This window comes from Bacillus rossius, chromosome 14 (genome assembly GCF_032445375.1).
Source record: "Bacillus rossius redtenbacheri isolate Brsri chromosome 14, Brsri_v3, whole genome shotgun sequence".
In the NCBI taxonomy this organism is placed as follows: Eukaryota; Metazoa; Arthropoda; class Insecta; order Phasmatodea; family Bacillidae; genus Bacillus; species Bacillus rossius.
This window is the reverse complement of record NC_086341.1, coordinates 23985471-24012985: the sequence shown is the minus strand read 5'-3', so window position 1 is coordinate 24012985 and position 27515 is coordinate 23985471. Positions and strand designations below refer to the sequence as shown.

At 36.7% G+C, this 27515-nt stretch overlaps 1 protein-coding gene across 2 annotated transcripts in view; it reads right to left on the bottom strand.

Moving 5' to 3' along the window:
• The window catches only part of LOC134538715 (proton-coupled amino acid transporter-like protein CG1139), a 125226-nt gene that overhangs the window by 67664 nt on the left and 30047 nt on the right, over window positions 1-27515 (bottom strand). For both annotated transcript variants that reach the window (XM_063380154.1, XM_063380153.1), the window contains exon 2: window positions 4680-4784. In XM_063380154.1, coding sequence (XP_063236224.1) covers window positions 4680-4777 — 98 coding nt within the window. In that variant the 5' untranslated portion in view covers window positions 4778-4784. The remainder of the gene's footprint in view (window positions 1-4679; window positions 4785-27515) is intronic.

Below are 27515 nucleotides of genomic sequence, written 5' to 3'. Positions count from 1 at the left end.
AAAAACATACTCAAGATGATGATTTTTTTACACATATTGTGTAGGTTACTTCTATTTCTTGCCAGTACTTTTAATTCTGAGATTATTCCTGTACATTTATTGTTATAGCTTTCTTGCCTTTCCTGCTGGATCACAGATTTTCTCACCAGATATTTTCTAAACTCTATTTTCGAGCACTTTTTTTTAATGAACAGTTGCCTGGCATTTTAATACTGTTATAGAGTTCTCAGTAAATATCTTTTGAATAATTTTGAGAGGAAAAATAAAATACAAGAGAGCTATCTTAATAAATTTACAGGAAAATCCCCTGATTAAAAGTTAAGAAAAGAAATACATTTGAATAATTGTATGGTACAAATAAATATGATACATTTCAAATTACTTTTACATTTATTACATTTGAAATTAATAATTTAAACGCTTGGTTATTGTGCTACGTATAGATTCGAGAGGAGAAAATTTAACTTAATAGCTAAAATTGATCGCAGCAGTACCTATATGTTTTCAAAACAAATTGGTTAATGTAAAATTATTTATTTCTTGGCACGATTCGTTTTAATGTGTAACGGCTCATAGTTTAAACTATTAGAAGGAAATTAAATTAGAATGTTACAGTTCGAAAAATAAGAAGAGTAATATAGAAAGACAGTTTTCTTTTAATTTGAACACATTTCAGTTGTAATAGATGGTCAACATTTTAAATTAATTGAATCATTTTAAGAATTTTTTTTAAAAACATCGGTAACTACAAAACCAAAATACTTAATGACTGTCGAATATTTTCAAAATTTCTCGTTCTACAAAATAATGTTTTCATGAAAATTTTCTGTAATAAAAGCTTCACTTCTCCTTGTATATTCCTAAGTCAGTAAAATATATGACTTACTATATAATACTAATAATAACTACATTTTGTCAATATTAGGCATGGTGTTGGAAGATTGGTAACAAACAATCCCATGTTATTCTTAAGCTATTAAAGAAAGGAAACACTTTCAGAAAAATCTTTCTAACAAACCATTATCCTAAAGTCAAATAAATGCTGCCCGGCATTTCATGTCTAAACATTTACCACGCTTGGTTAAGTATTATCATAAAATAAACAAAATATTAAACGGTTAAGTACACCAACAATTTATTTGTTTTGCAACTGATAACTTATAATTAGATTATTATTTATCTTACGGTTCACGCTCAGCGTAATATTACTGTCGCCAGAGATTTTGTAAACGTAAACAGTTTTTCTTCAAGTATAAAACAAAAATAATCACTTTCTTTTTTAGATGTCTTGCGTATGCGTGTCGTTCTGTAGGACGTATCTACTGATCTGAATTTTAATACTTACTAATGTGTTATCAAAGTTGAAGATATGCCTTATCAATTTTATCGATCGATAAGATACCAGTTCCGAAGATTTCTGGCTCTCCTGTCGTTCACCCCTCCTACCCACCCCTCCAATCACACTATAAACTGATAAGAAAATACAAATAACTCTCAAAACGCATAAAATAAGGTTCCTTTCAAAATTTATTGGTAGTATGCGTTTCTTTGCTCTTATCGATAATCGATTCATTTCTTAGTTTTTACATAGGTTTCTACAAGTTGACGAAGATTATACATATTTGGTGTGCTCTGAAAAATCTATTTAAAACGAATTGTTTTATCTATTTATGATAAACTTACTTAATTTTCAAATGTTACAATTTAAAAAAAAAATCCTACACAATTTTACGATTTGGTCTTAGAACTAAATTACTGACTATTATTTTAACGATATATATTTATATAATTTTTATTGCTGTATAGGCAATGTATTTAATACTATTAATCACCTAGCCTAAAAAATTCCCTTACTTTCAAAAATATTATAATGTATTGGAAATACATAAATGTCTGTAACATGAGTGAAACTTATACCGCTCTATAAACAATTAGTCAACTTCAAACAGGAGCAGGAATTTTATAGATGGCTTTTTTTTTTCACTTTAATCCGTTACAGTGCTAAACTTGATTAATACGCTAGATATAAACTACAAGAAATAATAATTTTTTTATTATATGCCGTTCGATGTGGAACGTAAACAAACAACTGATTTTCTTACAATTAAATAGAAATGATACACTTAAAAACTGAAAAGACTATAAATATGGTTTTATAGTAAACTAAAAAAAAAAGAGGCTGGAGTTTATATATTGTGTATGACTAGTAAACCTACAAAAATCACGAACTACGTTTAACCATTATTTCAAAATTCAATTTACAGAAAAGTTTAAGGGGTGAGTCATTTTGGTGTTATCAAGAAAAATTCAATCCTATAATCTTCAAAAATGTGACGAAAAAAGCCTGAATTAAAAACGTTCATTTAAAGTTATGTATTATAAGTTTATATTTTTTAACATTCTACCACTAAGTGTTGAAGAAAAGGGACATTGTTTTCAGTATAGAAAATCATAAAGTTTAGAAACATACCAACACTTTTTTTTTTTGCCTTTTAAAAATATCTTTTTTCGGAGTATTCAAAAAATTATTTCGAATCTATTTAAGCGGAACGTAAGAAACTGAACTCATAGATATAAGATACACGAAAAGCTAAGTATGTTTAATTTTAATGTTTCATTATTTTATCTCTTAATTTTGTAAACAGTTTTTTTGCGGAAGTTAAGAATATTAATGATAAACATACAAGACTACAAACTCCTCTTAATCAACTAACTCTAAGAGGAAGTCCGAACACTTAAATTATTGTTACGAGGACTCTAGCGATGATTCTGGCCAGCTGCTTGCGGTTGGGGCGCGATGAAGGCAGTGCCCATCCCTAAATTAGTGCTACGCGCCTATTCCTATTAGCATCATTCCCATTGAGCCGGAATATTCTTTGTGTCTCTCGAGGGTTCGGCAAGTTCCCAGAGCCCCGTCCGCCCTAAGTGGCGTAACTAGGACGCCATTGTTCTTGGAGCTTCGTGTGTTAAGTCTGGGAGATTCGGAGGGCTACGAGACCTTTCCAGGTCGGGACTCGGCAGGGACTGACTGACCTGCGAGGATAGGGAAGTGAAGAGGGCGAGTGACCCGGACGGTATTAATACCTGGAGTTAGCGGACGGCGTGTGACGGATGTCGTGTGTGGAGACTGGTGCATCGGGGACCGAAGCACCCGGTAGTTGTGTGCGCGGCGGACGAGTGAGTGGTGCAACAGAGGTCAGCAGTGAGAGACGAGCTGTAGAGAGCCCCAGTGAGGAGAGTAAATTGTTGACTTGATGAAAGAGCGGTTAATTTCCTGACAGAATTAAATTGATACAACTTAATTAATAATGTAATATTATCAATTAATCTAAATATAGTTAATTAATTAGGCTTCTGGACCTCTGCCCGTTATAAAACAAAAGTAGTTTTTTATTATGAATTAGAAAAAATTATGCTTGAATCATATTCACAAATGTGTTTTTAACAATGATTTTTATGTGGGCTAGTCAGTAATATAAAATTATTCAAAACATTGAATAATTAAATACGGGCATTTGAACGAGTGTTAATTTAGTTACGTAGTGAGTAATGAATAATTTTTTTTAAAAAGCTTTCGTACATCAGTTATTCAATGTTATCACGGAGCTGGTATTAAAGGTCAGAAATGGTCCAGTCAGTAAGATAAACTTTACATTTTATTTTGGTCAACTGGAAATGCACGCATCTCTTAGGAATGTAAACAAAGTGATATCATCGTAACTATCAGGATGACTGGTGCCCTTTTCTTTTATCTCTCCAAATTGATTTCAAAAACATGTTGATGTTTGACTATAGCGAGGTAGAACAGTTTTGACCAATTAAGAATATTATTAACGTCTCAGTATCTCGATATGGTGCACAAAACCTTTCACCAAGCACACTGTTTCATGTATTTTTTTTTATTTTGTTCATTTTAATTGTTTATCTCCATAGTTAGGTAGGTTTTTTGAGCGCAAGAAACGGAATCTGAAACTGTTCTTTGATGCTATAAATACACTAAGATTTATATATTTTTTATTATGAAATGCTTTTAGGCACCATTTCAATAAGTTTCTTAATATAGCTTCCAAACAAAATTTTACAACGTGCATTGCATTGAGACGACCATTGCTATAGAAGAGAATCTACGAAAAATTATTATTGTAGAATTGGTTTTCCGATTATGTATTTTTTGAAGTCATAATTCTTTACCGCGTTGTGAAAAAAAAAATGATGACACTTAATTTTTACGGTGCGCGCGCCGCATGCAACAAAAATTGACATAATAAAAAAAAAGTGCTAATTTACATACAAATAAAAAATTATATATTTGCTTTTAAATCATACACTTTAGTGGCTGATACTGAATACTGGTCCATACAATTAAAAATTATATATTCATTGAGAATATTATTGGTAGGAATTGTGTTTAAAAATATTTTTTAACGTGTATTTCTTAGTGTATTGATTCAAGAGAAGTTATGATCCCGTATGCATAATTTATTTGCATCATAGATTATTACATTATCATTTAAAATTTATCTACATCACTCTACTAATTTAATACACGTGTGTTTGTTAATATTGAATTCTGAGTATTTATATATTTTTTAATTTGATTGAACAGATTCTAGGAGCAAGCTCAAAATCTGTGAAAGGTTTCTTTAAATATTTATTCTTTTATTTGCTGGCGCACTTACTTGACGGAGCTGTCCTGCAGGCAGATGTCCGTGTACTGCTTCTCCCCCGGCGCGTCTGCGTCTTCCGCGGTCTTCGGCGTCGCCTTATCAGCCGCCATGGCGTATCTGCCGGGAGAAGGGGGAAAGAAAAAAAATTACCATCTTGTGACTATCTACGGTTCACGAAAAGACGGATTCCCCCCGACCCCACTACCCGAGGCACAGATAAGGAGCGATCAGGGAGGGGAAAAAAAGAGCGTTGAAATATGATATCATCGCTTATCACACGGGGGGCCTAAAAAGAAATAAAGGAGCGCTTTGCATGTCGCGGGCACGTGGTTTGGGTGGGAACTAAAGGCTGGGTTTATTAAATTCCTCGACAAACGATTTAGAGCGAGAGGACGCAATACTCAACAATCAGGGGCGTAACTAGACATAAGGGCAAGAACCCCGGGTGCACACCACCCCGTTTTTTTCCAAACCAACCAAACCAAAATCTTTCCCTAACATCATACATATCGCCACAACATGTCAATTCCACTACACAACCAAAATATATTTGTGATTTAACTTGGATGGTAAAAAATTATATTTATTTGCAGTCAAATAATTTTTAATACATCGTAATTTTTATGGTACTAAAAAGACCAGTTTTTAAAAAAATATTTGACGATATACACGTATGTATCTTTCAATACAAATAGTTCAGGCTATCTGCCCTCCAACATTTTTCTTGTGTACCAACACTACGATAGTTCAAGTACATATCTATAGTAAAAGTTACTCTGCCAGTTTAGCCTCCCCACCCCCCTCCAAATGCGATGTACAAGCCCCGCCTGCCCCCCTCCTCTTTTATAGTTACGTCCCTGGCCACAATCACAATAATAATACTGTAGTTAATAAAACACACAATCACAGAGACGTTACCAACCATGCAATCTAAAACTGTAAAAGTGCGGAGGGAAAAAATTCTCGAACGGGCTTTTCTTTAATAATAAATATTTGTTTCTCATGGATACGCGTGGTATCCTCAGTGTTTTGATTCAATCGCGTTAATAAGGTTTAATGTTTGATGGCTTAGTAAGTGTACCTAATAAGTGAAAACTTTATGCGTGTGATAAAAAATAAAAATATAAGTCTTCAGAAAACTTCAAGTGTAGTAGGCGGAAAAGCAAGCCGAAACGCAAGAAGTTGAAAACTGGTCGATGCTTGCTTGCGTTGAGTTTTTTTTAATTTTTATGCGCTTTGCGTTTCGTGCGTTCTTGCGTTTGCTTTCGTAGTTTATAAACCCCGGAAAAAGGCCGTGTTCCGTAACACACGAAAGACACCAGCGTGCCCATCCGCGGATTGTCGTCCCGCTTGCTCTCACATGTTTTGACTTCGAAAGAGTAACGGTATGGCTAGCGTTCACTCGATAGGCCCTTTGTCCTCAATACGGAGGGCACAGTACGCTTCAAGTTACAGTATGTCAATAAAACAATGTCCCTGTTATAAATTTTAATAGTATCAACTGTAAGCGTTGTAAATCTAAAATTTTCACGTAAGCGTCATGCGCGATTACTGCTTTGTTGTTTTCTCGCTTGCAGCGCCACCTACGCAAAATGGCGACTCCTGAGTGAAAAGCTTTTTTGTGTTTTTCAATTTTATAAGAGTGAATCTGTTATTTCAGTTCAACGTGTGTTTCGTTTCAAGTTTAATTGTGATTACCCTAATTGGCGTATATCCAAAAGCCTACATGAAGTCATGCACTACCATTGCACAAATCTTTCAAAAATAATACCTAATTGCAAAAACATCCGCCGGTCGTCGCTTTGACATAGCTCTTTTACGCTGGCCTCCACGTTCAACTGACATAAAACCATGTGATTTTTTTCCTTTAATGCATTAAAAAGATACCGTGTCTACGTTCCGTTGCTACCAAAGTGTAGGAAGAATTGTACTTTAAGTTGAACGTGTGCTGTATAAATAAAAGTGCACATATTGAACGTTTGTAAGAAAAACTCAGTATATTTTCAATTTGATATATGATTTGTTGTAAATAATTTAAATTAAACTGTTTTAAAATACTATTGAAACTGGGACATTATTTTATGGACACCTTATACTTCGCTATATGTCGCATCTGCAACATTAACTCAATTTAGTTTTCTCAATTTACGAGAGTATTGGAAGCGCGGAACTATAAATTATGAGGAGACGGCATTCTGTGACGTAGTTAGTGACTTTTTTTTACTTCGCCTTCTGTGTTAAACAAAAATACGTTAACCAATCAAAGTAAAATAAAAAGAGTTATTGACATAGCTGTGTATATAATGTTACGGACGTGAGCAAGGTCGCGACACGTGCAGGTGCACAGCTGGCTGACATCACATGTGGCTGCCGCAACTTGAGACGCGCGGTAGATTACAAGGAGCGCCGCTTCCCCCCCACTCCTGCTTCTCGACGCACCCCGCGCGGCGCTGATAGCTAAGACACCTGACACCTCGCAGCTGGGTTCCCGCGCGCCACCTTGCAGTCGCCGACACGTGTTTCGAGAGATTTCTGCCGTCGGGTCGGCGCGGAATGACGCGATAGGCCCCAGCCGCGCTCGTGCATTCTAGAAATGACGTCTGTGATATATAAGACGAGGACGCCGGCTTCAAGTGAGTGAGTGAGTTCAGAGAGAGAGAGTTCAGGCGGGAGCCTTCCCGCGGCGGAGTTTCCGGGGCGATAGTGCCGCGGGTGCGGCAGAGTGGCGAAGTCCCTGGATGAAGGTTCCAGGGCGAAGAGTTCAGTTCCGGGTTATAGTGTCGCGGGCGCGGCGGAGTTCCAAGCGAAGTTCCGAGCGAGGTGTCGAATGGGATCTCGGCGAAGGCAAATGCGTCGGCGGCGGCAGAGTGCGGCGACGGAGTCCCGCTGCTGAGATCCACGAGGGGCGCTGCGGCGAGAGTTGCGCCAGAGGTGTGGCCCAGCGAGGTGTGTGGATTGTAAGAAACGAGTGACTGGGTAAGCAAAATTTTTAAGTGCAATCTATTATTTGGCAATTTTATAAGATTAATTGTAAGTGACATACGAAATGGCCATCAATAAAACTCTGTAGTGTGTAGTAAAATCTATTAATTGGGCTATCCTTTACGAACCCGCGGTAAATCGTAACAATAAGATGAAACTCTATAGTAAGTAGTGATGGGACAAATCCCAATTTTCTCGAATCCAGATTCCGTATTGTAATCCTAAATAGTGAATCGAATGTGCCCCTTGATCTTTGTGTCAAGGGTCAAAACTAAAATAATGTACAATTAATGTAAAATATTAGCTAACTATGGTGTTGTAACAATCTACTCTTAAAATGGTTGTTTCACAAACTAAGTTTCCAGAAGCAATACGTATTTTAATTTTATTTATATAATTACATGCTAAGAGTTCAATATTTTGGGGAATAGTAATATGATTGGCACAAAGAAAAATAAATTGACCTGGTTTACTTCAGAGGTTATCAGGGTTGAATTGTTTTATTTACTTTTTTAGCTCCACACTTTTTCTTATGTAGATTATTTTTCCTCAAATATCAAATCCTTAGAATACCAAAGATTTGATGGTATTTGAGAATTTGAGGATTTGATTGTCCCATCCCTAACAGTTAGCAAAACGTATTAAACCGACATTCTATGTTACTGTGCCATCTAGCGGCCAAACGTTCAATCCTTTGCCACAAAATATCCACTGTGTGCTCAACTTTACGCTTAATTTTTAGCTCCATTGACACATTTTCACATAAAACCCTTCCGCATGATCCTAACTAGAGACTTGCAAAATTCGCGGATTCATTCGGTGATAGGCTAGAATTCAAACACATATACCTCTTAGATAATTTTGCTATTGGCTTACTGTTCATCTGGACGAATCTCAACCAGTTATAAACCCTCAACCAAATAAGGATCGAATCACTGACAAACCAGCTGAGACGCCTTACAAGTCGGCAGCCAATGAACTTGCGTTATTTGCCCGAGAGTACAGCGGTATGTGCTGTCTAACCTGAAGGCCATCGAAAGCGCGAATTTTGCAGGTTTCTAATCATAACTCATGAAGTGTTGCCTAACCTGCAGGCGACATTACAGGACTTTTGTCGAGCTGTAGCACCACACGGTGTGGAGACATCGCTAACTCACGTTTTGCTAGGACCATGCATTTTTTCGCGAAAAAAAACCTAAACGCACGTTAGACTGCAATAAGGTTATGACAGCGCCAGCGGTTTCTTCCTAGTGATTGGCGGCCGTCTGTTTGACCGGTCCATTCAGGACGCGTTTGCTTCCACGCTGAATAACTATGATTCGTGTAAAAACAATAATAATGTACCTGAAATAAATCCAACCAATCACGAAACACAGTTGAAACTGCAGTGCTTTAAAACCTAGCTACTTTCGAAATCTTTTCACGGAAAGTACACGGTCTTTTGTATTGTTTACATAAATTTGTTAATTAATACACTTCACACCACCAATGGTTTTGATGAACTTTTATTTAAGAATAACGAACTAAGACATTAATCTGACCAGTAGGGCCATGTATTTTTCGCGAAAAAGATTTTGAGACCAGCTTGTGTGTTAAAACACTGTAGCATCGTTTATGTTTCGTGATTGGTTGAGTTTCTTTGAGTTTTGTTTCCACTGTCCGCACACGAATCACAACCATTCAGTGAACAATCGTTAGTGCGCGCATTTTTCAGTCTAATGAGTGGTCAGATTTAATCGCGAAAAATAAATGCACCAACTTATCAGTTTTAGGGACGAATCCACGGGGCATAGAGGTAAATAAGAGATTGCACTCCCAGGCTAAAAAAAATTTCTTTACTCTCTCTTTCTCTCTGTGAAATCGGTTACAAACAATGAATACTCTACCAAATACATAAAAAAAAATAATAATAATTTTGACGCGAACGGTATCATAATCTTGGTCAAGTTGAATAAGTCCTTGGATCGATATTAAGACTAAAATAATATGTTTTCACGTTTTAATAAAATATTGTGTATTGTTTTACTTTCGTGTCTTGAAATTCATTTAAAAAAATAGGATTTTAATTGGTTTTTTATTACATAGGGTGGCGTTCGTTAATGATTTTAAACTTTTAATATCCGGTTAACTTATTTGTTTCAAAATAACTATATCTAGCTTCTAAAATCGCGAATTATATTTACATAAATGCCCATTTAAAACAATGCACGCAAATTGGCTTATTTTAAAGTGGTGACTATAAATACAAAATAATGTATGTTAAGATTTTTACTTTAAATAACTAACTTATTAAAAATTTACTCTTATATTTGAACATACATGAGCACACGAAAATCAACATAAATATTTGTATTTTAACAATAAACCTTTACCGAGTTCTCACAATACCTTTACAGGTGATGCAGTATTCATTCGGCATGTATCCTATTTATAATTTTAAAAACCTTTAGATCGACCCATGGAAAACCAAACGATAGTTGTCGGAAGTAATTTAAGTAAATATGTACTTAAACCTGACTGTGTAAAATATGCTGATTTGCACACTTAGCACTAAAATGTTGCACTTATGAAATCAATAAGATTTAGAAAAAAAAACATTTAGAGTTTGCTAACAAGTCACATCAAGAAAAAAAAAAAATTTACATCCACTTTGAATGATACACTGATTTTGGTACAAACGAAATTGTGGGTTTAAAATAAGAGTAGCGAATACTCCATGGGCGTATCCTTGAGCAGGGGAGGCAGTGGGGGTAACGGCTTTCCCTTTAAAGGAGAAGAAAAAAATAAATGAAACACAGAGCAAGTCCCTGTAGTTAGAGAAAATTTATAACTAATCATCACAAAATATCGATGAAATTCTTTTATAAATAATGTTTTATCCTTTTTGTTATTGTTTATTATTATTAATATCATGGAAACTCCTCCGTGAAAGAGATTAGGTTTTAGCAAACACCCCCTCCCCCACCCCGTTTTTTCCGTCGAATTTTGAAAAAGGCCCCTTTTTCTGTTTAGACCTGGATGTAGCCTTGGTAGGCTCTGTCTAGCGACAGCCCTCTGTCATGCTCTATCTAATGATAGCCCCATGTCATGCTCTATCTAATGACAGTACCCTGGCATTCCCTATCTATTTGACAGTACCCTGGCATGGCTTATCTAATGACAGCTACCTGGACGATTTATACGTCCTTGGACACGCCCAGGGAAAAAACGGTGCGAAGAAATACGGCGTGACGTGATGGCCTTGAAAAAAAAAGACTCACGTGCTACCATCGTCAGGGAAGCCTAAGATTCACAAACCCCTGATTAGTCCCGGAACATTATCGGAAGTTCATCGTTCGCTCTTGAAACTTCGCGGTCGCAATAAAAAAAATCACCATTTTGAGAGTTTCATTCCCCCCCCCCCCCCCTCCCGATTTTATAGTATTTTTAATGTTCCTTACATAACCCCAACCAACCTTTCACTGTAGTTACGATCACCTAGATAAAATGCAAATTTTAGCGCGAGTTTCATTTTCGTAACAACCTAACACGAACCTAAATTTTACTTTTACAACAAAAAAAAAAAATACTGTTACGAGACTGCTAGAGACGAGGCCGGCGTACCAGCTTGCAGTAGAGGTCCCTCTCCTGCCGCTACATGCCTAATCCGATTAGCGGCCTGCGCAAAGAGCTGGCGACGCCCCTCAGTGACGTTGCCCCCGGTTGGGGTTTCCGGATCAATTCCTTCCAGAATTTCAAAGATATAAAATACACAACTGAATACTGAACAAGGAAAAAATTAAAGCAACTTAGCTACAGTAATGCATTTTCTCCCTATTATAGCCCGAAATGCCTGATACAGATAGGCCTCAGGAATTTTGTCTCAAAATCCTTACGAATATTGTAAATGCGAAAGTAACTCTGTCTGTCTGTTTGTCTGTTTGTTTGTTACCTTTTTCCGGCTGAACGGCTGGACGGATCGTAATGAAATTTGGCAAGGAGATAGATTATATCCTGGGGATGGACATAGGCTATCTTTTGTCTAAAAAAAATAAATTTTAAACGGGTTAAAAAAATATATCTTAATTTTATGTAATGTGTGACATAGATATACAACTGTTAGTGTCATTCCTCTATGTCTGCCGAGCAATAGCTTTCCAGCCATTACGTTACGTTTTGCTATTGTAAGGAACTAAGTAGAGAGTAAGAAAAAAATAAAGATCTTGACAGTTTGTAGTGTCGCCATATTTGTTTCAATTTTCAATACCGTTTTTGTATATTACAATTTTAATTGCAGAAAAAAATCATGTTTCATAGACACATAAATAGTGAGTGTGTGTCATTTCTCTATGTCCACGAGGTCTCGCCGCGTCAATTTTCTCCTTGGGGCGAACCCGTCCGCTTAATTAAATAAACAGCTTTTATCGTTGAATGATTTCATGATTTATTTCATGAAAATCTGCTCTCATAAAAAAGTTAGTTTTATAGACATTCAATAGGTCTCTCTCGCTCTCTCTCTCTCTCTCTCTCTCTCTCTCTCTCTCTCTCTCTCTGAAGATCAATCTATGAATCGTTACAAATTTATTTCCTTTATTTTTTTAGTTTGATATGATACAATATGATTTCACTAAAAATCAGTTTCTACCCCTTCCTATTTTCATTTCCACATTACGATGTTTCACTTCTTCCACGTGGAGGGACTCCACGCAATATTTTTGCATGCAATTAAAAACTATTTTTTAATGATGCCAAATAAATAACTTCTCATGCGCGTACCTAAGTACACGCACCCATATTTAAAATTTAATTTCTTAATATATATTTTCTCCCTACCTAGGCCACTCATAATTCTTTTAAATTTCAAGTGTATGTTTTCAATGTCATTCGAGTTGTACAATTTTTTTTTGTCAAATTGGTCATTATTTATACTTTGTTTCATTTTGGAAACATACGTATTTTAAGTATTATGACAAATAAAAAAAATTAGTTTCACTAACATTCTTAGGTTTTTATTGTGTGGATAGTTTCAAGTTTAATATTATTTAAGTACATAAATTCCTAAACTTATAAATTTCTTCGAAATTTATTCATAGGTTTGTAGGGCCTACTAATATTTTATATTTGTCAATATTGTAATTTTTTACAGTACCTACTTATTTGCAAGGAGTTTGGTTTAGTGTTTATAATTTATCTGCTGAGCGTCAAGAGTCTTAGGGCTGCCGAGACCGAAGACCAAATATATTTATCAATTATGTAATATATTGTTGAAAAATTTGAATTTTACTATTTCAGGAAAGTTGATTTTTTTTATTAATTAGAATAGTTACGTGTAATTGCCATCTTCCTTTATTTCATATTAAACATTATGTTTGGTTGAGTGTGAGATAATTTTATTTATGTATGTTTTAATTTCATTTAATTTCTTATATATATTCTTACCTACCTACTTCTATTAAATTTCAGGCGGATGTTAACATTGTCATTCCAGTTGTATACATTTTTTTGTCAAATTAGTTGTTATTTATACTTTTTGTTTCATTTTGGACTATGTTTTTTTTTTTACTTAATTCAAAGTTTTGTGGTGTGTACAGGGAGTGATATCTCTATTAATTTCTATACTCCTTTGGATAAGCGGAATATTGCCACCACAGTTTTACATATAAACAAATCCTACAAATGTTTTAAACATTATGACAAATAAAAAATAGTTTCAAAAACATCCTTAGTTTTTTTTGGTGTGTATAGTTTGAAGTTTAATATTATGTATGTACGTAAATTCTTAAACATACAGTTATTTATTAATTTATTTAGATAATTATTCATAGGTAGGTAATAAGCTTTCTATTTGTCAATATTGTTATTATGGTAGATAGGTGTACAGTAAATGCCTATATTCCTTTATATCTCTTTCGATTTGGAGTGTTTCCGAGCCATTCGGGGACCTCAACATCACCACCCCTCCCCTCCAGGTGGTAAAGCCCCAAAATTTCGAAAGTTTAAAATTTTTTAAAAATCTATCTCTTTCGATTTTTAGTGTTTTCGAGCCATTCAGTGTCCTCGAACCCCCTGCCCCCCTCTGGGAACAAAGCCCCAAAATTTCGACAATTTCAGGAATTTCAAATATCTATTATTTCGAGATGGAGTGTTCCAAACCATTCGAGGTCCTGAACATCCACTTTCCGCAAAAGTGAAAACCCCAAAATTTCGAAATATAAGAATATATATAATCGGATGTTGGCATGTATGACGTCGATAAACTCTTACACCGTTTGACCGATCGCCATGAAAGTTGGCACATCGAAGTGTTTTTATCATGGAGAAGGTTTTTATGCTAACTCGCCACTAGATGGCGCTGTAGCGCATCAACTTCTAAACCTTTCAACCGATCGCCATGGGTAAACAGAAAACCATAGGTCACAGGTACACAAACAGTTATTATGTGTCATTTATTAATGTCCACCACAGTGGACATATCGCTATCCATTTTGCTGTAACTCGCGGACAATATATCACCCGGTGTTCAGCCCGGGAAAAGCCGGGTACTGCAGCTAGTAGTCTATATTTTATGCCTGTTTGCACATGCGTCACTGTAGGCATGTCTTTCATACAAACTAGACATGTGTGTTTCGTGTAACAGTAACATAATATGTATTTAGGTATTACTCGTTTTAACGAAATCATCACAATTGTTTTAAAAACAAAGTATTAAAAATAATAAAATAAAAACCAAATTATGATTTTTTTAGGTTTCTTTTCTCAAGTAATGTCATTACTCAAATTAGTATGTATAAACATTAGAGATATAAAAGTCTTCTACTCATATACAATTATATGTTATAATCAGTTTTATTTAAAATTTAATTATAAAGAAAATTTACTCATAAACAGTTATATAATGGACATAATGGACCCCCTCCGTAATAAGATCCTGACTACGGCCTTGCGCCTCGCTCCGTCTCGTCTGGAGGATTCTGCGGGCTCCCAGAGTCCGTCTGCGTGAAGTGGCGTAACTAGGACGCCATTGTTCTCGCAGCTTCGGCTGTTTAGTCGGGGATTCTGATGACGAAACACTTCTTGGTATGAGGGGGGGGGGTGCACGAGACTTTTCCAAGGCGGAACTTGGCAGGTATACAAGAGGACACTGACCTGGGGGGGGGGGGAGAAAGAGAGAGAGAGAGAGAGAGTGAGCGTGTGTGTGTTGTGCAGGAAGCACGCCGACCTGCGGCGAGTGAGTGACAGAGGCTGGTGTGGGCAGTGAAGCGAAGAGGGTGAGTGATCACTTGGCGAGTGATAGCGGGCGACAAGCGACGGAATTCGCGTGCCAAGTTGGGAGCATAAGGGACCGAAGCACCCGGGACGGTGTTGTGTGTGCAGCGGACGAGTGAGTGGTCCGAGGCAATGTGTTGGGACAGATGTGCGAGGTAAGAGATGAGCTGTATAGAGAGAGCCACTGTAGAGCCGATCTCCAGTGAAAAGAGTTTAAAAAAAGTGAACTTAAGAAGGCGTGAATAATTGAATGGACAATCATTTAAAGTGTTGTAATTTAATTTATGGTTTTAATATAAGCTGAAAAATAAAACTTTATTTAATTACTTAGGACAAAGTTCCTTCCAGAATGTATCCCCACATGCGTGGCCACCACACACGTTAAAAGTGAAACTTCACTCTTCAATAATCCATTTAAAACATCCAAAAATTCTCATGAACGATAAAACTAAACATTGAAGTACCTACGCGATGGAGGTTCGCACTGGAGGTTTACAATCGTAACTTACATGACAACGAAAACCTGTAAAGAGACTTACAGTTGTCTCACACTCTACTTCATTCGTTATTCCCCCATTCCCCTTGCATTAGTTAAAAAATCCACATTTTAACGTTGCACTTTTATTTTTACGTTGCACTTCTGATCTCGACTTACTCTACCGGTTGTAAAGAAGTTTAACTTTTAAAAATTAATAATTTCGTAGTTGTACGAACGCTGATTATTAAGGTGTCTGATTCGGGGTGAGTGAGCGCCTTATCGTCAAATCCATCCAGCTGCAACCCTGTGCTGTCGTGTTCTGTAGTTGTTCCCGAGGACAATGGCGGGAAAATGGCGGGAGTTTTGCGCACCGCGAGCTTGGTTGCAAGTCGGCATTCGTGTTGGGGAATTAATTTTTGTTTTATTTCCCTCCGACCATTGAAAGTCTTATCTGATTCACGGCCCAGGCTGTGTTTCCGCTGAAGAACTATCCCTCTCACCCGCGCTACAAAAAAAATGCGGCGAGAGAATTCCCAAAAGAACAATGAAAAGGCTCCTGCTTACCAAAAAAAAATGCGTGGCTTCCACGAGTGACAAGGGAAACTTCTGGGTAATTATGTTATTAGGAATAGGAAACATAATTCTCTTTGACTGAGGTCACAGATAAGAAAAATGTGTTGTCTGTAAAGTCTGTTTACGGTCGATAGTTTAACGTGACAACGTCATAACAAAACATTAATGAAATGATTGCATACTTTTATGAATAAATTTGAATAATTATTTTAATAATAAAATAATAAATACTTGAAATTATACTAGTAATCTGATTTTTAAAATGCAAGAATAATTGACCTTTATTGCCGAAATTCTTGTTGTAATAAGCAATGAAAACCACATTTACTTTTCACTTCACTTTATAAACAGTCGACGAAACAGTTCACGAGTAGATGACTTGTAATTAATTTTAAAAACTGGCGTTTAGCTATGAAGTTTAAATATAATTATGAACAAATTTTCATATAAATAAACTGTAATCAAATATCTATCATCAATTATATGTATCACCATAATTTTTTAGTCAATTGTAACATAACCTATTATTACTGCACTCGCCGACAGCGTAACGGAACACAGCGTAACGGAACAATGAGCGTAACGGGACAATATGCGTAACGGGACACTTTTTTCGTGCGTGCAGCCGGCGTTCATCGATTTATTAGACGTTGTCACGTCAAAAAAACGGAATTATGCCAGCGCTAAATTATGCAAGTGTGGAAGTGTGGAAGTATGCGAGTGTGTAAGTGCAAGTGTGCAAGTATGCAAGTGTCCAAGTATGCTGAGTCATTTCTAACATTCCCCTACCGATTTCCCTCTTCCCCCGGTTTCCCCACCACGTACCTAACTATTCCCCTCCTCTCCTGTTCCCTTACCACGTACCTAACTATTTCCCCCATGCGATCGGAGTTTTCGCAACGCTCGAATATTGTAGCCCCCTCAGCAAAGAAGTAAACCTTAAAGACCCACTTCGCCAATTTGGTTTTATAATTATCTTTAAATTAAATTATGGCTTATCCTGCAAATTCATTTTGATTTCTCTTTTGCACTTTTTTTTCGGTCATAGATTGTCACATCAGATATTCCCTGAATGTTATTTTATGGCTGTTTAAAATCCACGAAAGAGATCGTAATCATAAACACACGAGTTACCTTTTACTGCTATTAGATTATGTTTTAGTAAATGTCTGTTGACAGTAGTTGATACGTAACATATCACGCAAGATCGCTATCGTGAATAGTTTTCAGAAGAAAAAAATGCCCACATGATTAAAAAATTACAAGCAAATGACACCTACAACCAACATGGCGTGTAAGACGTGAACCTCAAGTGAGCCGCTAAGGGCGACACAGGCTCAACCATCACACGCATCTTCGCCTTTAAGGGTGTTTATCCCGTTACAGCTCATTATTTTATTTTTACTTTTGGCACGGTTAAACCTGTAGACGTTTTGAATTGCCAAACTTAAAAAAAAAAAGAAATATATATATTTATTGCATACTTTTGGCATACTAAGCTGGAAAAGTTGAATTTTTGTAATTTTTGTGCAGCAAGAATGGAGAAGAAAAACCAAATGGAATAAATAAGTGAAAATCTGTGGGTTTAAAGGCAATGCTGATGGCTACTGCCTTTTATGGTTTAAAATTCTTCCAAAATTTTTTTTTAGTTTTATTTAGCCTTTAAAATCATAAAAAAATTCTGAAGATTTAGAAAGTCAGGTAAAATTTAATAGCTTTTTTTTTTCCTTATAGAAGTTAAACCTATCATACATAAGTCAGTAAAATAGACTTTTACCACTCCCCCCCCCCCCCCAAAACAAATCCCAGTTTTATGTTTAATTTTATTCTCATACAAAATGTACTAAAAAGTTAAAAATGCCAGTTTACCAGATATTTATTCAAAACATATGCGATATACATAATATTGTTCATTTTGTCAAATTTCAGCCATTCAAAAAGTCGGCACGTTTAACAATTTGGAACGAAAATATAAAATAATCACTTGTAACGGGACACACGTCCTTAAACGCCAGGCACAGAACTGGCGCGGAGCATTCGCGGAAGTAAGCAGCCTCGACGAAACTTTAAAGCGTCCGCCTGGTTAGGGGCGCATTTATGTTCGTGATGAGGCGGGGACTTTAGGTCGACGCTGGCTGGTGCTTCTAGCACGGGATCGCCACTAAGTGCAAGGCTATGGACTGGCCCGCAGTCTCCTTGTAGTACATGGGGTAACTATGGTGTTTGAGTGGTAACCAGGACATTTTATGGTGTAGAAATTAAGATAAAGGTTTAACGCAAGTCCCTTGAGTGTTTTAAAGAATCGACCGTTTACTGTCTAAAAATTATGACAGGCGTTTTAACTATTTTTACTCTTCTAAAAATAAAATTTAAGAACGAATACTAAAAAACTGAAATATACTCACCACCCTCAGCATGATATTAAATATTTTTCGTAAACAAATACCACTAAGGTATATTAAGTAGTTTTCCAATCGCGTGGCTTCTTCTGAAGCTCTGCACATCGTATTTGTGCCCAGGTAGGCGGGGGTATTAAGGAATGATTCTTTAATATTTAATATTCTACTTACTATAGTGAGTACCAAAATTTCCACAGTTATTCACACCCGTAAAAATAACGGGTTTCTTACTACCAAAAAAAAAAATTCGAAAACAATATAAAAGTTAACTACCACAACAAAATTAAATTTCTCTTGGATTCTAATCGCATTCAGACACCTCGTATAAATTAAGTTTTGTAATTCTTTTCTGTTGTAAAAATTTACGATCGCGTATTTTATGAACTTTTCAGCTGTAAAACGCCCCGTAAGAGATTATAATAATTATTATTGTGAACGCTTGCGTTTTTTTTTAACACTGTTGGATACCACTGAATGAATTTGCGGCTACGAAACACACGACAAGACTTAAAACGCATAAGATCGTGATGGGTAGAAAAGAACAGCAATAATACAGAATTTGCGCTGTTCAATATAAAAAAATATTACTATTGTAATCCCATGTGGCGTGCTTCTTATTTATAAAAGTTTTAATTCATGTTGTTCCCAAATAATTACGTGCCAAAATTATGTCGTTTGTAAGTACTGGTTTGACATTGTGTGTTCATAAGTAAATACATTTTTTTGTGTTTATTACGATTCTATGTTATGTTTATTTTAGTGGTAACAAAGTTTGAGTTTACCTTTTCTATGATGCGATGTTGCTAATTTGTGATTTCTAAGTAATAATAGTTCTAACTCGGCTGTTTTCGAAGTTAAAAAATTCATAAATTTTGAAAGTTTTAAGTTATGTGGATTCTAAGATCACACAACTTTAAGTTGTGACTTTCTAAGTTATGTGTCGAACCCGAGCACTCTAATATAGGTACGAAGCTAACGCTTATAAGTATGCTGCTTCCGAAAACTTCTTTTAAAGATAATCTAGCCTAAATAATCTTTAAAGATTTCATCTGAAGAGATTTCTCCCGAATAAATGTAAAGATACTAAACAGAAGCGCCGATTCATTCTTTCGTGAAATGAGTCGCTTGCGTCCTTTAATGCATTATCCTGGCGTTTGAGGAGGTTTGTGGCGCTATATTTTACTGAAGAGTTAACGTAAGTATCTATAGCCGACTGCTGTCTACTCCCTCGTATGGTTATCTGTCACGTTTTTTTTTGGTTAACTTAAGCGTGTCAACATTTTGAATTGCCTGAAAACGGAGTGTGAAAGGTGGTAGCCACGTCTGTATGATAACATGATAACCGCGTGTTCCATCGTCATTTCCGTAGCGTGGGCGTGACAAAATGGCGAAGGCGAGGTAAAGAAAAAAACCTGAGCCAAGTATCACTTTGCTGTGGCCTGATAATTCCCAACTCCATTTAGCGTGGACCTTTTTTAAACGCAAACAAGTGACTGCCGAGAGAGTACTTCATTGTTGATACACCAGGTTGTGTTAAGCGTCGAGAGATATTAAGATATCCTTTCACGTCTGGTTTCTCACTGGAAAGAAGCCTTGAAGCAAAAGAAGCTCAGGTAACTTGGATAGAGGACTCATCGTCACTACTCTGCAACGAGCACGCGTCAAAAACCAGAAACATTCACGTAAAATTACAGATATTGGAAAATGTTTTTGTATTTTCATGGAAACGACAGTTTCGCAATAATGCTGAGTTCGGATTATTACCCGTGCATTTATCCTTGGAGTTGTCCCAATACCTCCGATAGGTAAAGTTATTTGCAAACCGTTCCCTGAATAGCTTCGTAGTATCAACTGCGCACATTATTAAGCATAATCAAACAAAATAAAGTCAAATTATTTAATATTCGATTATATGTTGTATGGTTTAAAATTAAAATAAAAATTTAAAATGATGCGCCAATTTTAGTAAGAAATAATCAGTGTTATTTTGAAAAACCGCGTTTCCTATATTCAAAACAACCATAGACAAAGTTACAATATCTTTCTTGTGGTATTGGCAGCTGGTTTCTAAAGAAATCTTTCAGAAGCGTACAGATTTTATTCTCCTTCTGTGCTGTTGAAACCAGGGCCGCAACTAGAGTCTCTGGCACCCGGGGCATGAATGGATTCATGCGCCCCCCCCCCCCCTCTTTTTTTGCACATACCACACCAATAAAGCGGCGGGTCCGGGGGCCCTCCCGCGGAAAAATGGTGCTATTTAAGCATTTTCCATACCTACATGTAACAGTTTCTGTGCTACTGTAACTTCTATGCATGAACCCACTATGTCCATGAAGTAGTCCGTATAATCACTAGACTTGTACATTTAAATATGTTGAGAGGTTATATTGTAAATCATATTAGACATTCCTGGCATGCAAGTTAAAAAAACTTTTTACCAGTTACCAGTTGTAGTAGGAAGGAATTACAATGCAAGCTGGTGATTTCGGCGCCCCCACAGCTTTGCGCCCGGGGCGTATGCCCCGCTTGTCCCCCCTAGTTGCGGCCCTGGTCGGAACATCTGCGGGCCTCGCCGCCTAGCGGGAGGTGCGCCAGTAGAACCGAGGCGGAGGCGGCTGGTTCACTGTCGAGGATGGAGCCGTCGCGTCCTGGCAGGAGCGGACCACGCGTCACCTCGAAGGGCAGTCCCGACGACCTCCCGGGAGTGCTTGAGAGCGGCGCCAGCCCAGGACGTCAACGAGCACTTGAGCGACGAATTGGCGCGAATTCCGCGCTTGGTGTGGGTGGACCATAGTAGGGGGGTTGATGAGGGCTGAGGGGGCGGATGCGTGCGGAGGCAAGGAACACAAAGCAAACAGTCGTTTGTCGTCGGTCAGCAGCCCACGCGAGCGGCAATCAACCGTCAACCCCATTTTTTTTCCTCCGACCTTCCCGAAGGAAAAAAGTCTTCGGATAACACGCACCTCCTCCCAGACGGTCGACACTGGCGGCCAGAGTGGGCAAGGCTCGGCATTTCCCGCTCATTGAAATTATTTTTAATGTTGCACTTCTTAGACGCGTCGAGGGTGGGTTTTTTTCAGCAAGCTACGGGACTTAATGAATAGAGATACGGAAATTTCGCGCATTCATTTAGTCGCAAGTTATAATGTAAACCTTCACACTCTCTCAAATATGTTCACGATTGGACCGCAGTTATTTGGACACGCCCCTCTAACAACGTGAGTCAACGAGGCCCAGCCAGGAGAGACGTAAGCGAATCAGACAGTGCCAATTGACAAGGACAAAATTGTTCTCGCTAAGAAATCAACCAATTGGAAAGGAAACATGTGTTAAGCACAACTATGACTTTGAATTCTACCCTGAGTCCAGACGAATCCACGAAATTTCCGGGTCTCTGTTAATGAAGTACGCGCGCGCCTGTGACGGACGTTTAAAACGATGAAACAAAAAAAAGCGCATGCGCGTTTTCTGCTACACCCAAGTGCTGAAGTCGTCCAGATGGATCATCGGAGGACGTATAAAGCGTATCATTGTGCCAAAAAAACTATTTGTGATAGCGAAACTCTTCTGGAAAACATTTTATAAATCTTAATATTCATAAAAATAAATAATAGCAAATTTTAAAATACATTGTAATCTTGGGATTACACTATCAATAACAGAATATTTTCCACAAAATATATATTTTTTCTATTTAGTTCACTGTTTAAGTGCAAAGTTTCCGAGTTTCCAGGATTGGAAGGAGGTCACAGGAGAATCCTTTTGTTACTTTTCTTTATATAACTTACTATGGAATGTTAACACCGCCACGCCTAGAAAAATGCTGGAGTTGAAATACACAGGAAGAAGATATCCCAAGGAAGACCAAAGAAAGGTGGGAAGAGCAGATAGTTGAGGGAGTGGAAGAGAGAGGAGAAGACTGGAATAAGTGAAGGATGAGGAATGGTGGAGTAATAGGGAGAGATGGTGGCATTTTGTTTTTCTGACCCGGTCACGGGCGGAAAGTAGTTTGAACGATGACTTTAAGAAAATTAGGTTATTACTTGTAATTTGTTTGAATAATTGTTATACTAACTTTCAATTCATAGCTCTGTTCTTTGGTTTGGTTATTTTCACTGGATATGGACATACAACATTTTGTTTTACTTATAATAAAATTAAATCTTATAAACACAATATTAGTGATTGGTTAGGAAAATGTGAATATATGTATAAACATACATATAAAGATGAGTTTATGTTTGTTTGAATGATTCATTTGTTTATATAAACCTACAGTTGTATTCAAAGCGTGATGAAACTTCGCACACTTGACCAATAAAACAAAAGGAATGTCACTAATAACATAATATTTCTAATTAAAACCACCCTTATTCCCATTTCCCACCCGTTAAAGCGGCAGTTTTGTACATTGGGAAAAATTGTGCAAAACTGACAATAAAAATAAGAACAGTATATCCGTCTACATCTAATTTAGAAAATAAAGGAAGATCACTGTCCACGTGAGATTTCGCAAAAATCACCCCAACCATTTTCCATTCCATAAAACCGAATTTGCTTATTCTAGATGAAATTTTACCAAGCTGACGAAATAAATAAAATGAAAATTACTGTCTACACCTGTTTAGAAAAAAAGGAATATCGCTGTCTATATAAGATAAAATATTTTTAAAAAACACCCACTCCCTTATTCTCGGCCCTCATAGCTAAATTTAAGTACCCCATCGATGCGGTTTTGCACACTTGGAAGACAATACTGTCTACATATAATTTTTGAAAAATTAAGGAAGATCTCTGTCGACATAAGTTTTAAAAATCCAGCCCATCCTACATTCCTACACCTTAAAAAATAATATTGTTACTTATGGCTAAAATTTTACACACTTGATATTAAAAATAAGAAGGAAATTACTGTCTAATTTTGAAAGAAATCCATCAATAGTTTAAATTTTTGAAATAAAATATTACTATTTTATTCGATTTGTCTGTATAAAAAAAGTGTTTTGCACTATGGAACCTGGGAAATACAGGCTACTTCAACTTATAGGTGGAAATAAGTATAACTTCTGACACACGTGCATAATTACAAGACACACTTCTTGGTGTAAAACGTCTTTACACACGGTAGCGTAAGTCATTCATCAGAGAGTAACAAAAATTGCAATGCTAAGGAGTGAGGCAGTCGTTGATGGTGGAGGCCTGTCTGTCTGTAGTTTGAGTAGCGCGTAAACGGAAAGGCTTAGAGCTGTGAAATTTAGTACTGTCAAACTCGCTATAATCTTCTATCGATTTAGTTCATAAATATGGATATTTTCGTACTCCTTAAATATAATTTACCATTGACCTGATACTAATTTAAAGCAAACGCAGAAGTACAGCACAATTCCGCGCGAAAACAGATGTTTTTTTTTGTTTATCGGCACATGCGCGAAGTCAGCGGTGTCTTAGAAAAAAAATCCGAGAACCAAACATCTGGTGACGTCGCCAACATAGCGAACATAGCGAACATAGCAAACACAGCTCTGTGTGGCCGTAGCTTAAGACCATTTACAGGTTCTTCGTCGCCATGTTTATTGCCAAGTTGGACCTCACGTGGGCAATTTGTTTAGTTTTATCGCTCATGTGTACAAGTTGAACTGTATGTATACGTATGCAATGGTTTATGATAGTTTATTAACCGAATTTTTTAAAATTTATTACATATTCTAATTTTCAACATAACTATGGTTCTGGAAATACATATTGCGATAAAACACATCATCGAATAAATAATTCCTTCCCAACGGGTTTTACTTCTAATTTACCGAGTGAGTTTACACAGTGATAGAATAATAAAATTGACACAAAATCGTGACGATTTGGTGGTAGCGGTAGGAAAGTTTAAGAATTGGTACTGGCACAGACATTAAGACGCATTGTACAGGATATTTTGACATTAACCTTCTTTGTGACATTGCACGCGATGTCTTGTTTCGGCATAATATTTTCTTTTCGTTTTGAATAAAAGTATTAGTTTATTTATTTTTTTAACTTCGTACCTATATTAGGCTTTTAAGCGATTTTTACAGCATACATACAACATTAGTTTAGAAAAGTACACACGATGACTTTGGTTTGAAGTGCTTCACAATGCTGCCGTATGCGCCTTTGAAGTTGGAGGTGAACAATTTTTTTTTTCTTTGAGAGTCTGAATAATGTTCAATTGGACAAAATTTTACATCCACCGTAAAGCTAGTCGCGGTTGTAAAACGATTTTATGGCAATAGTTGGAGGAAACAATACGTTATTTTGATTTATGGGAACGAAGAGAGTGTATGAGCTAGAGAGGCAGACAGAGAAAAAGAGGAGAAAGGCATCAAGAGTTAACGTATAGTACGAGGCCGAATTAAGTCTAGTTTACAATTGAGTACTTAGGAATTAATAATAAGAATTAATCCTGTTCTTAAAATATGGTGTATAATTGTTGGTACCCACAATTTGCTTCTATTTTATTAATTAATTTTAATTTTAAAATAAGTTTAATTATTGAAGTAGCTTGGCTTCTGGGTTGTAGCCGTGTCCTTGGCTAATAATTCACCGACGTTTCGGTGAATTATTCGCCAAATACATAGCTTGGCGAATAATTCACCGAAACGTCGGTGAATTATTAGCCAAGGACACGGCTACAACCCAGAAGCCAAGCTACTTCAGACAACGGCCGTGAAAGCCTGCGAACATTATTAAGTATAATTATTCTCAAATATTTGAGCTATCTCAGTCAAATAATAAATCTTGGTTGTTCGATATCACCCTTAAAACTTAGTTGACAAAATTAGTTGGAGACAAATATTTTGGCTGTGTGCCAGGGCCTTAAGCGAGAGTTACGGGAACAAGAAAAACAGGCAACGCATTCCTGCAGAGCGACATTCCACCGACAGGCGTACCAACCGCCAACAATAGGACAACGAGCTAACTGTCGCTGCCGGTAGTAATGGACGTCCAGGAGATAGTCATCACCAGCACAATTACTTCCCGCTTCTGAGTGCTCAGTCGTGCATGACGAGACAGTTTTCAATGAAAACAAGAAAAATAAAAAAACAACACATCAAGCGTAATTTTGAAAAGAAAGGATTGACACTTTTTATTCGATATTTTACAGAAAATACGGCGTGTCAATGACCGGTTTCCAATTTCCAGTTTACTCACCAGAAAGTGCAAGTTTTTAAACAGTTTGTTCATGACGTTTCTCATTCGCACTACACAATAGACGCGATGAACATTTTCCACCAGACTCTTTGGCCAGCTGTTGTTGAGACGACGCTTAATAATGTTGAAGTTGTGGTTTTATGTTCACATGGGTATAAGTTTTTGTTGATTTGTGTCACACAGGTACAAGGAAGAGCTACCTTATGTAACACAGCCCACTTTGGGTACTTAGCTGTTAGTCGTACGTTTAATCTCATTTGAACACTAACTCGGCACTAAAACTGTCGCACAAACTACCAAGCAACCTCACATGCTTTCTGCAGATTATTTATATGTAAGTACTGGACCTATAAACCGCTAGAATTCAGATTATTCACATAGCTTAATGGTAGAGCCACTTGCTAAAATCTTCGTATCGTTAAAAATTGTTGCAATGGTAAATACAACCAAAACATATGATGCATTATTGAAGGTACTGTATTAAACATTCTTATGTTGTTAGCTTGTCACATCGTATAAAAGCCTCAAATAATAATATTAACAAACATATTAAGTAATTTTGATAGATACCATGCTACACGTTAAGTTAGTAGGTACCACTGTTATTTTGTATTTTAAATAATGTTAAGATTTTGATGAATTTTTTCACAAATGTTTTAAATCTTGAAGAACGGTGGCAAGAAAAAAGAAAACATTTTTAGTGAAATGATTGTGTACTCTGCCACTCTGATATGTGTGGACTTATATATTCAACATGGAAAAACCTAAAAACTGTCAGCCGATTGTGTCCTTTTAAAGTAGTTCCTGTCTGTACAGGTTGTGCCTGATGGAGATTCATGCCTGCAACACCAGCTGAGGGTGAGTGATATTAGAATTTATTACCTATGGTTTATTTTAGTATATTGTATTTTGTATTTGCATTGTATTTTACGCTATTTTATGTTATTGTATTTATTGTTTAACATATTACCAAACGTTCAAGGGAAAACAAACACTACACTTTCCACGTCTATTATATACCTACTTATAGGTATGCTACGCACCTGCTATTACGTTATATGGTTTTGAAAAAACACTGTACGCGATGGAAAAAACGGACATCATTTTCGGTTTCAGCACACCGAAAAACACAAAGATTAGCCACTTTTATCAAATCAAAATTTGTATTTTAGACCTGTGTAATTATTTCCCAAAAGTTATTTCCGTTAAGCATTTAAAACGGAGAGTTGTACCAAACGTCAACAAATATTTTTTGTACACGTCTCAGGATATCCAAGTTGCAACTGTTTACAAAAATCATTTAATAATTATTTTTCAAACCGTATTTTTAGAACGTTCTTTAAATGATTCATGCAATGGGTAATTTTTATTTGATGAAGTTTTTTGGACATACACAATTGCAGTTTTGCACTATTTGTCATGGAAAAATTCCGCAAGTCAAGAAATAAATAACAATATGATGATAAATTTCACAGAAAACAAGACTGAATCAGCTGATGTCGGATAAACGGAACCAACCATGAAACTAAACAAGTATGTGGACACCACAACGACGACAGCACGGACAAATACGTTTAACATATAAATATGATACCGCACAAGAATTCTTTGAAGGAACTTAGTCATTGAAAAATTAATACAACAACACAGACGACCACAGTGGGCTAACAGCAGTGGTGGATCCAGGATTTTGGTTTGGGAGGGGCTTGACCCAGCTGAGGCTAGGCTTTATCAAGGCAAACATTAAAACAATAGTGGACCCAGATGCTTTTGGAAGGGGCTTGAGCCCCTTAGCCCCCCCTCTGGATCCGCTACTGGCTAACAGCGACGAGGCAGATTAAATGCAGGCAGACAAATTACCTGGACAATGCAGCAAACATATTAACACTGCAACTCCGGCTTTATCTTACCAACTTTATTTGGAAGGTGTTTGGAAGCAAAAGTCTGACAGAGTGACAGGACCTTAGCTTATAGAGTGTCACACTT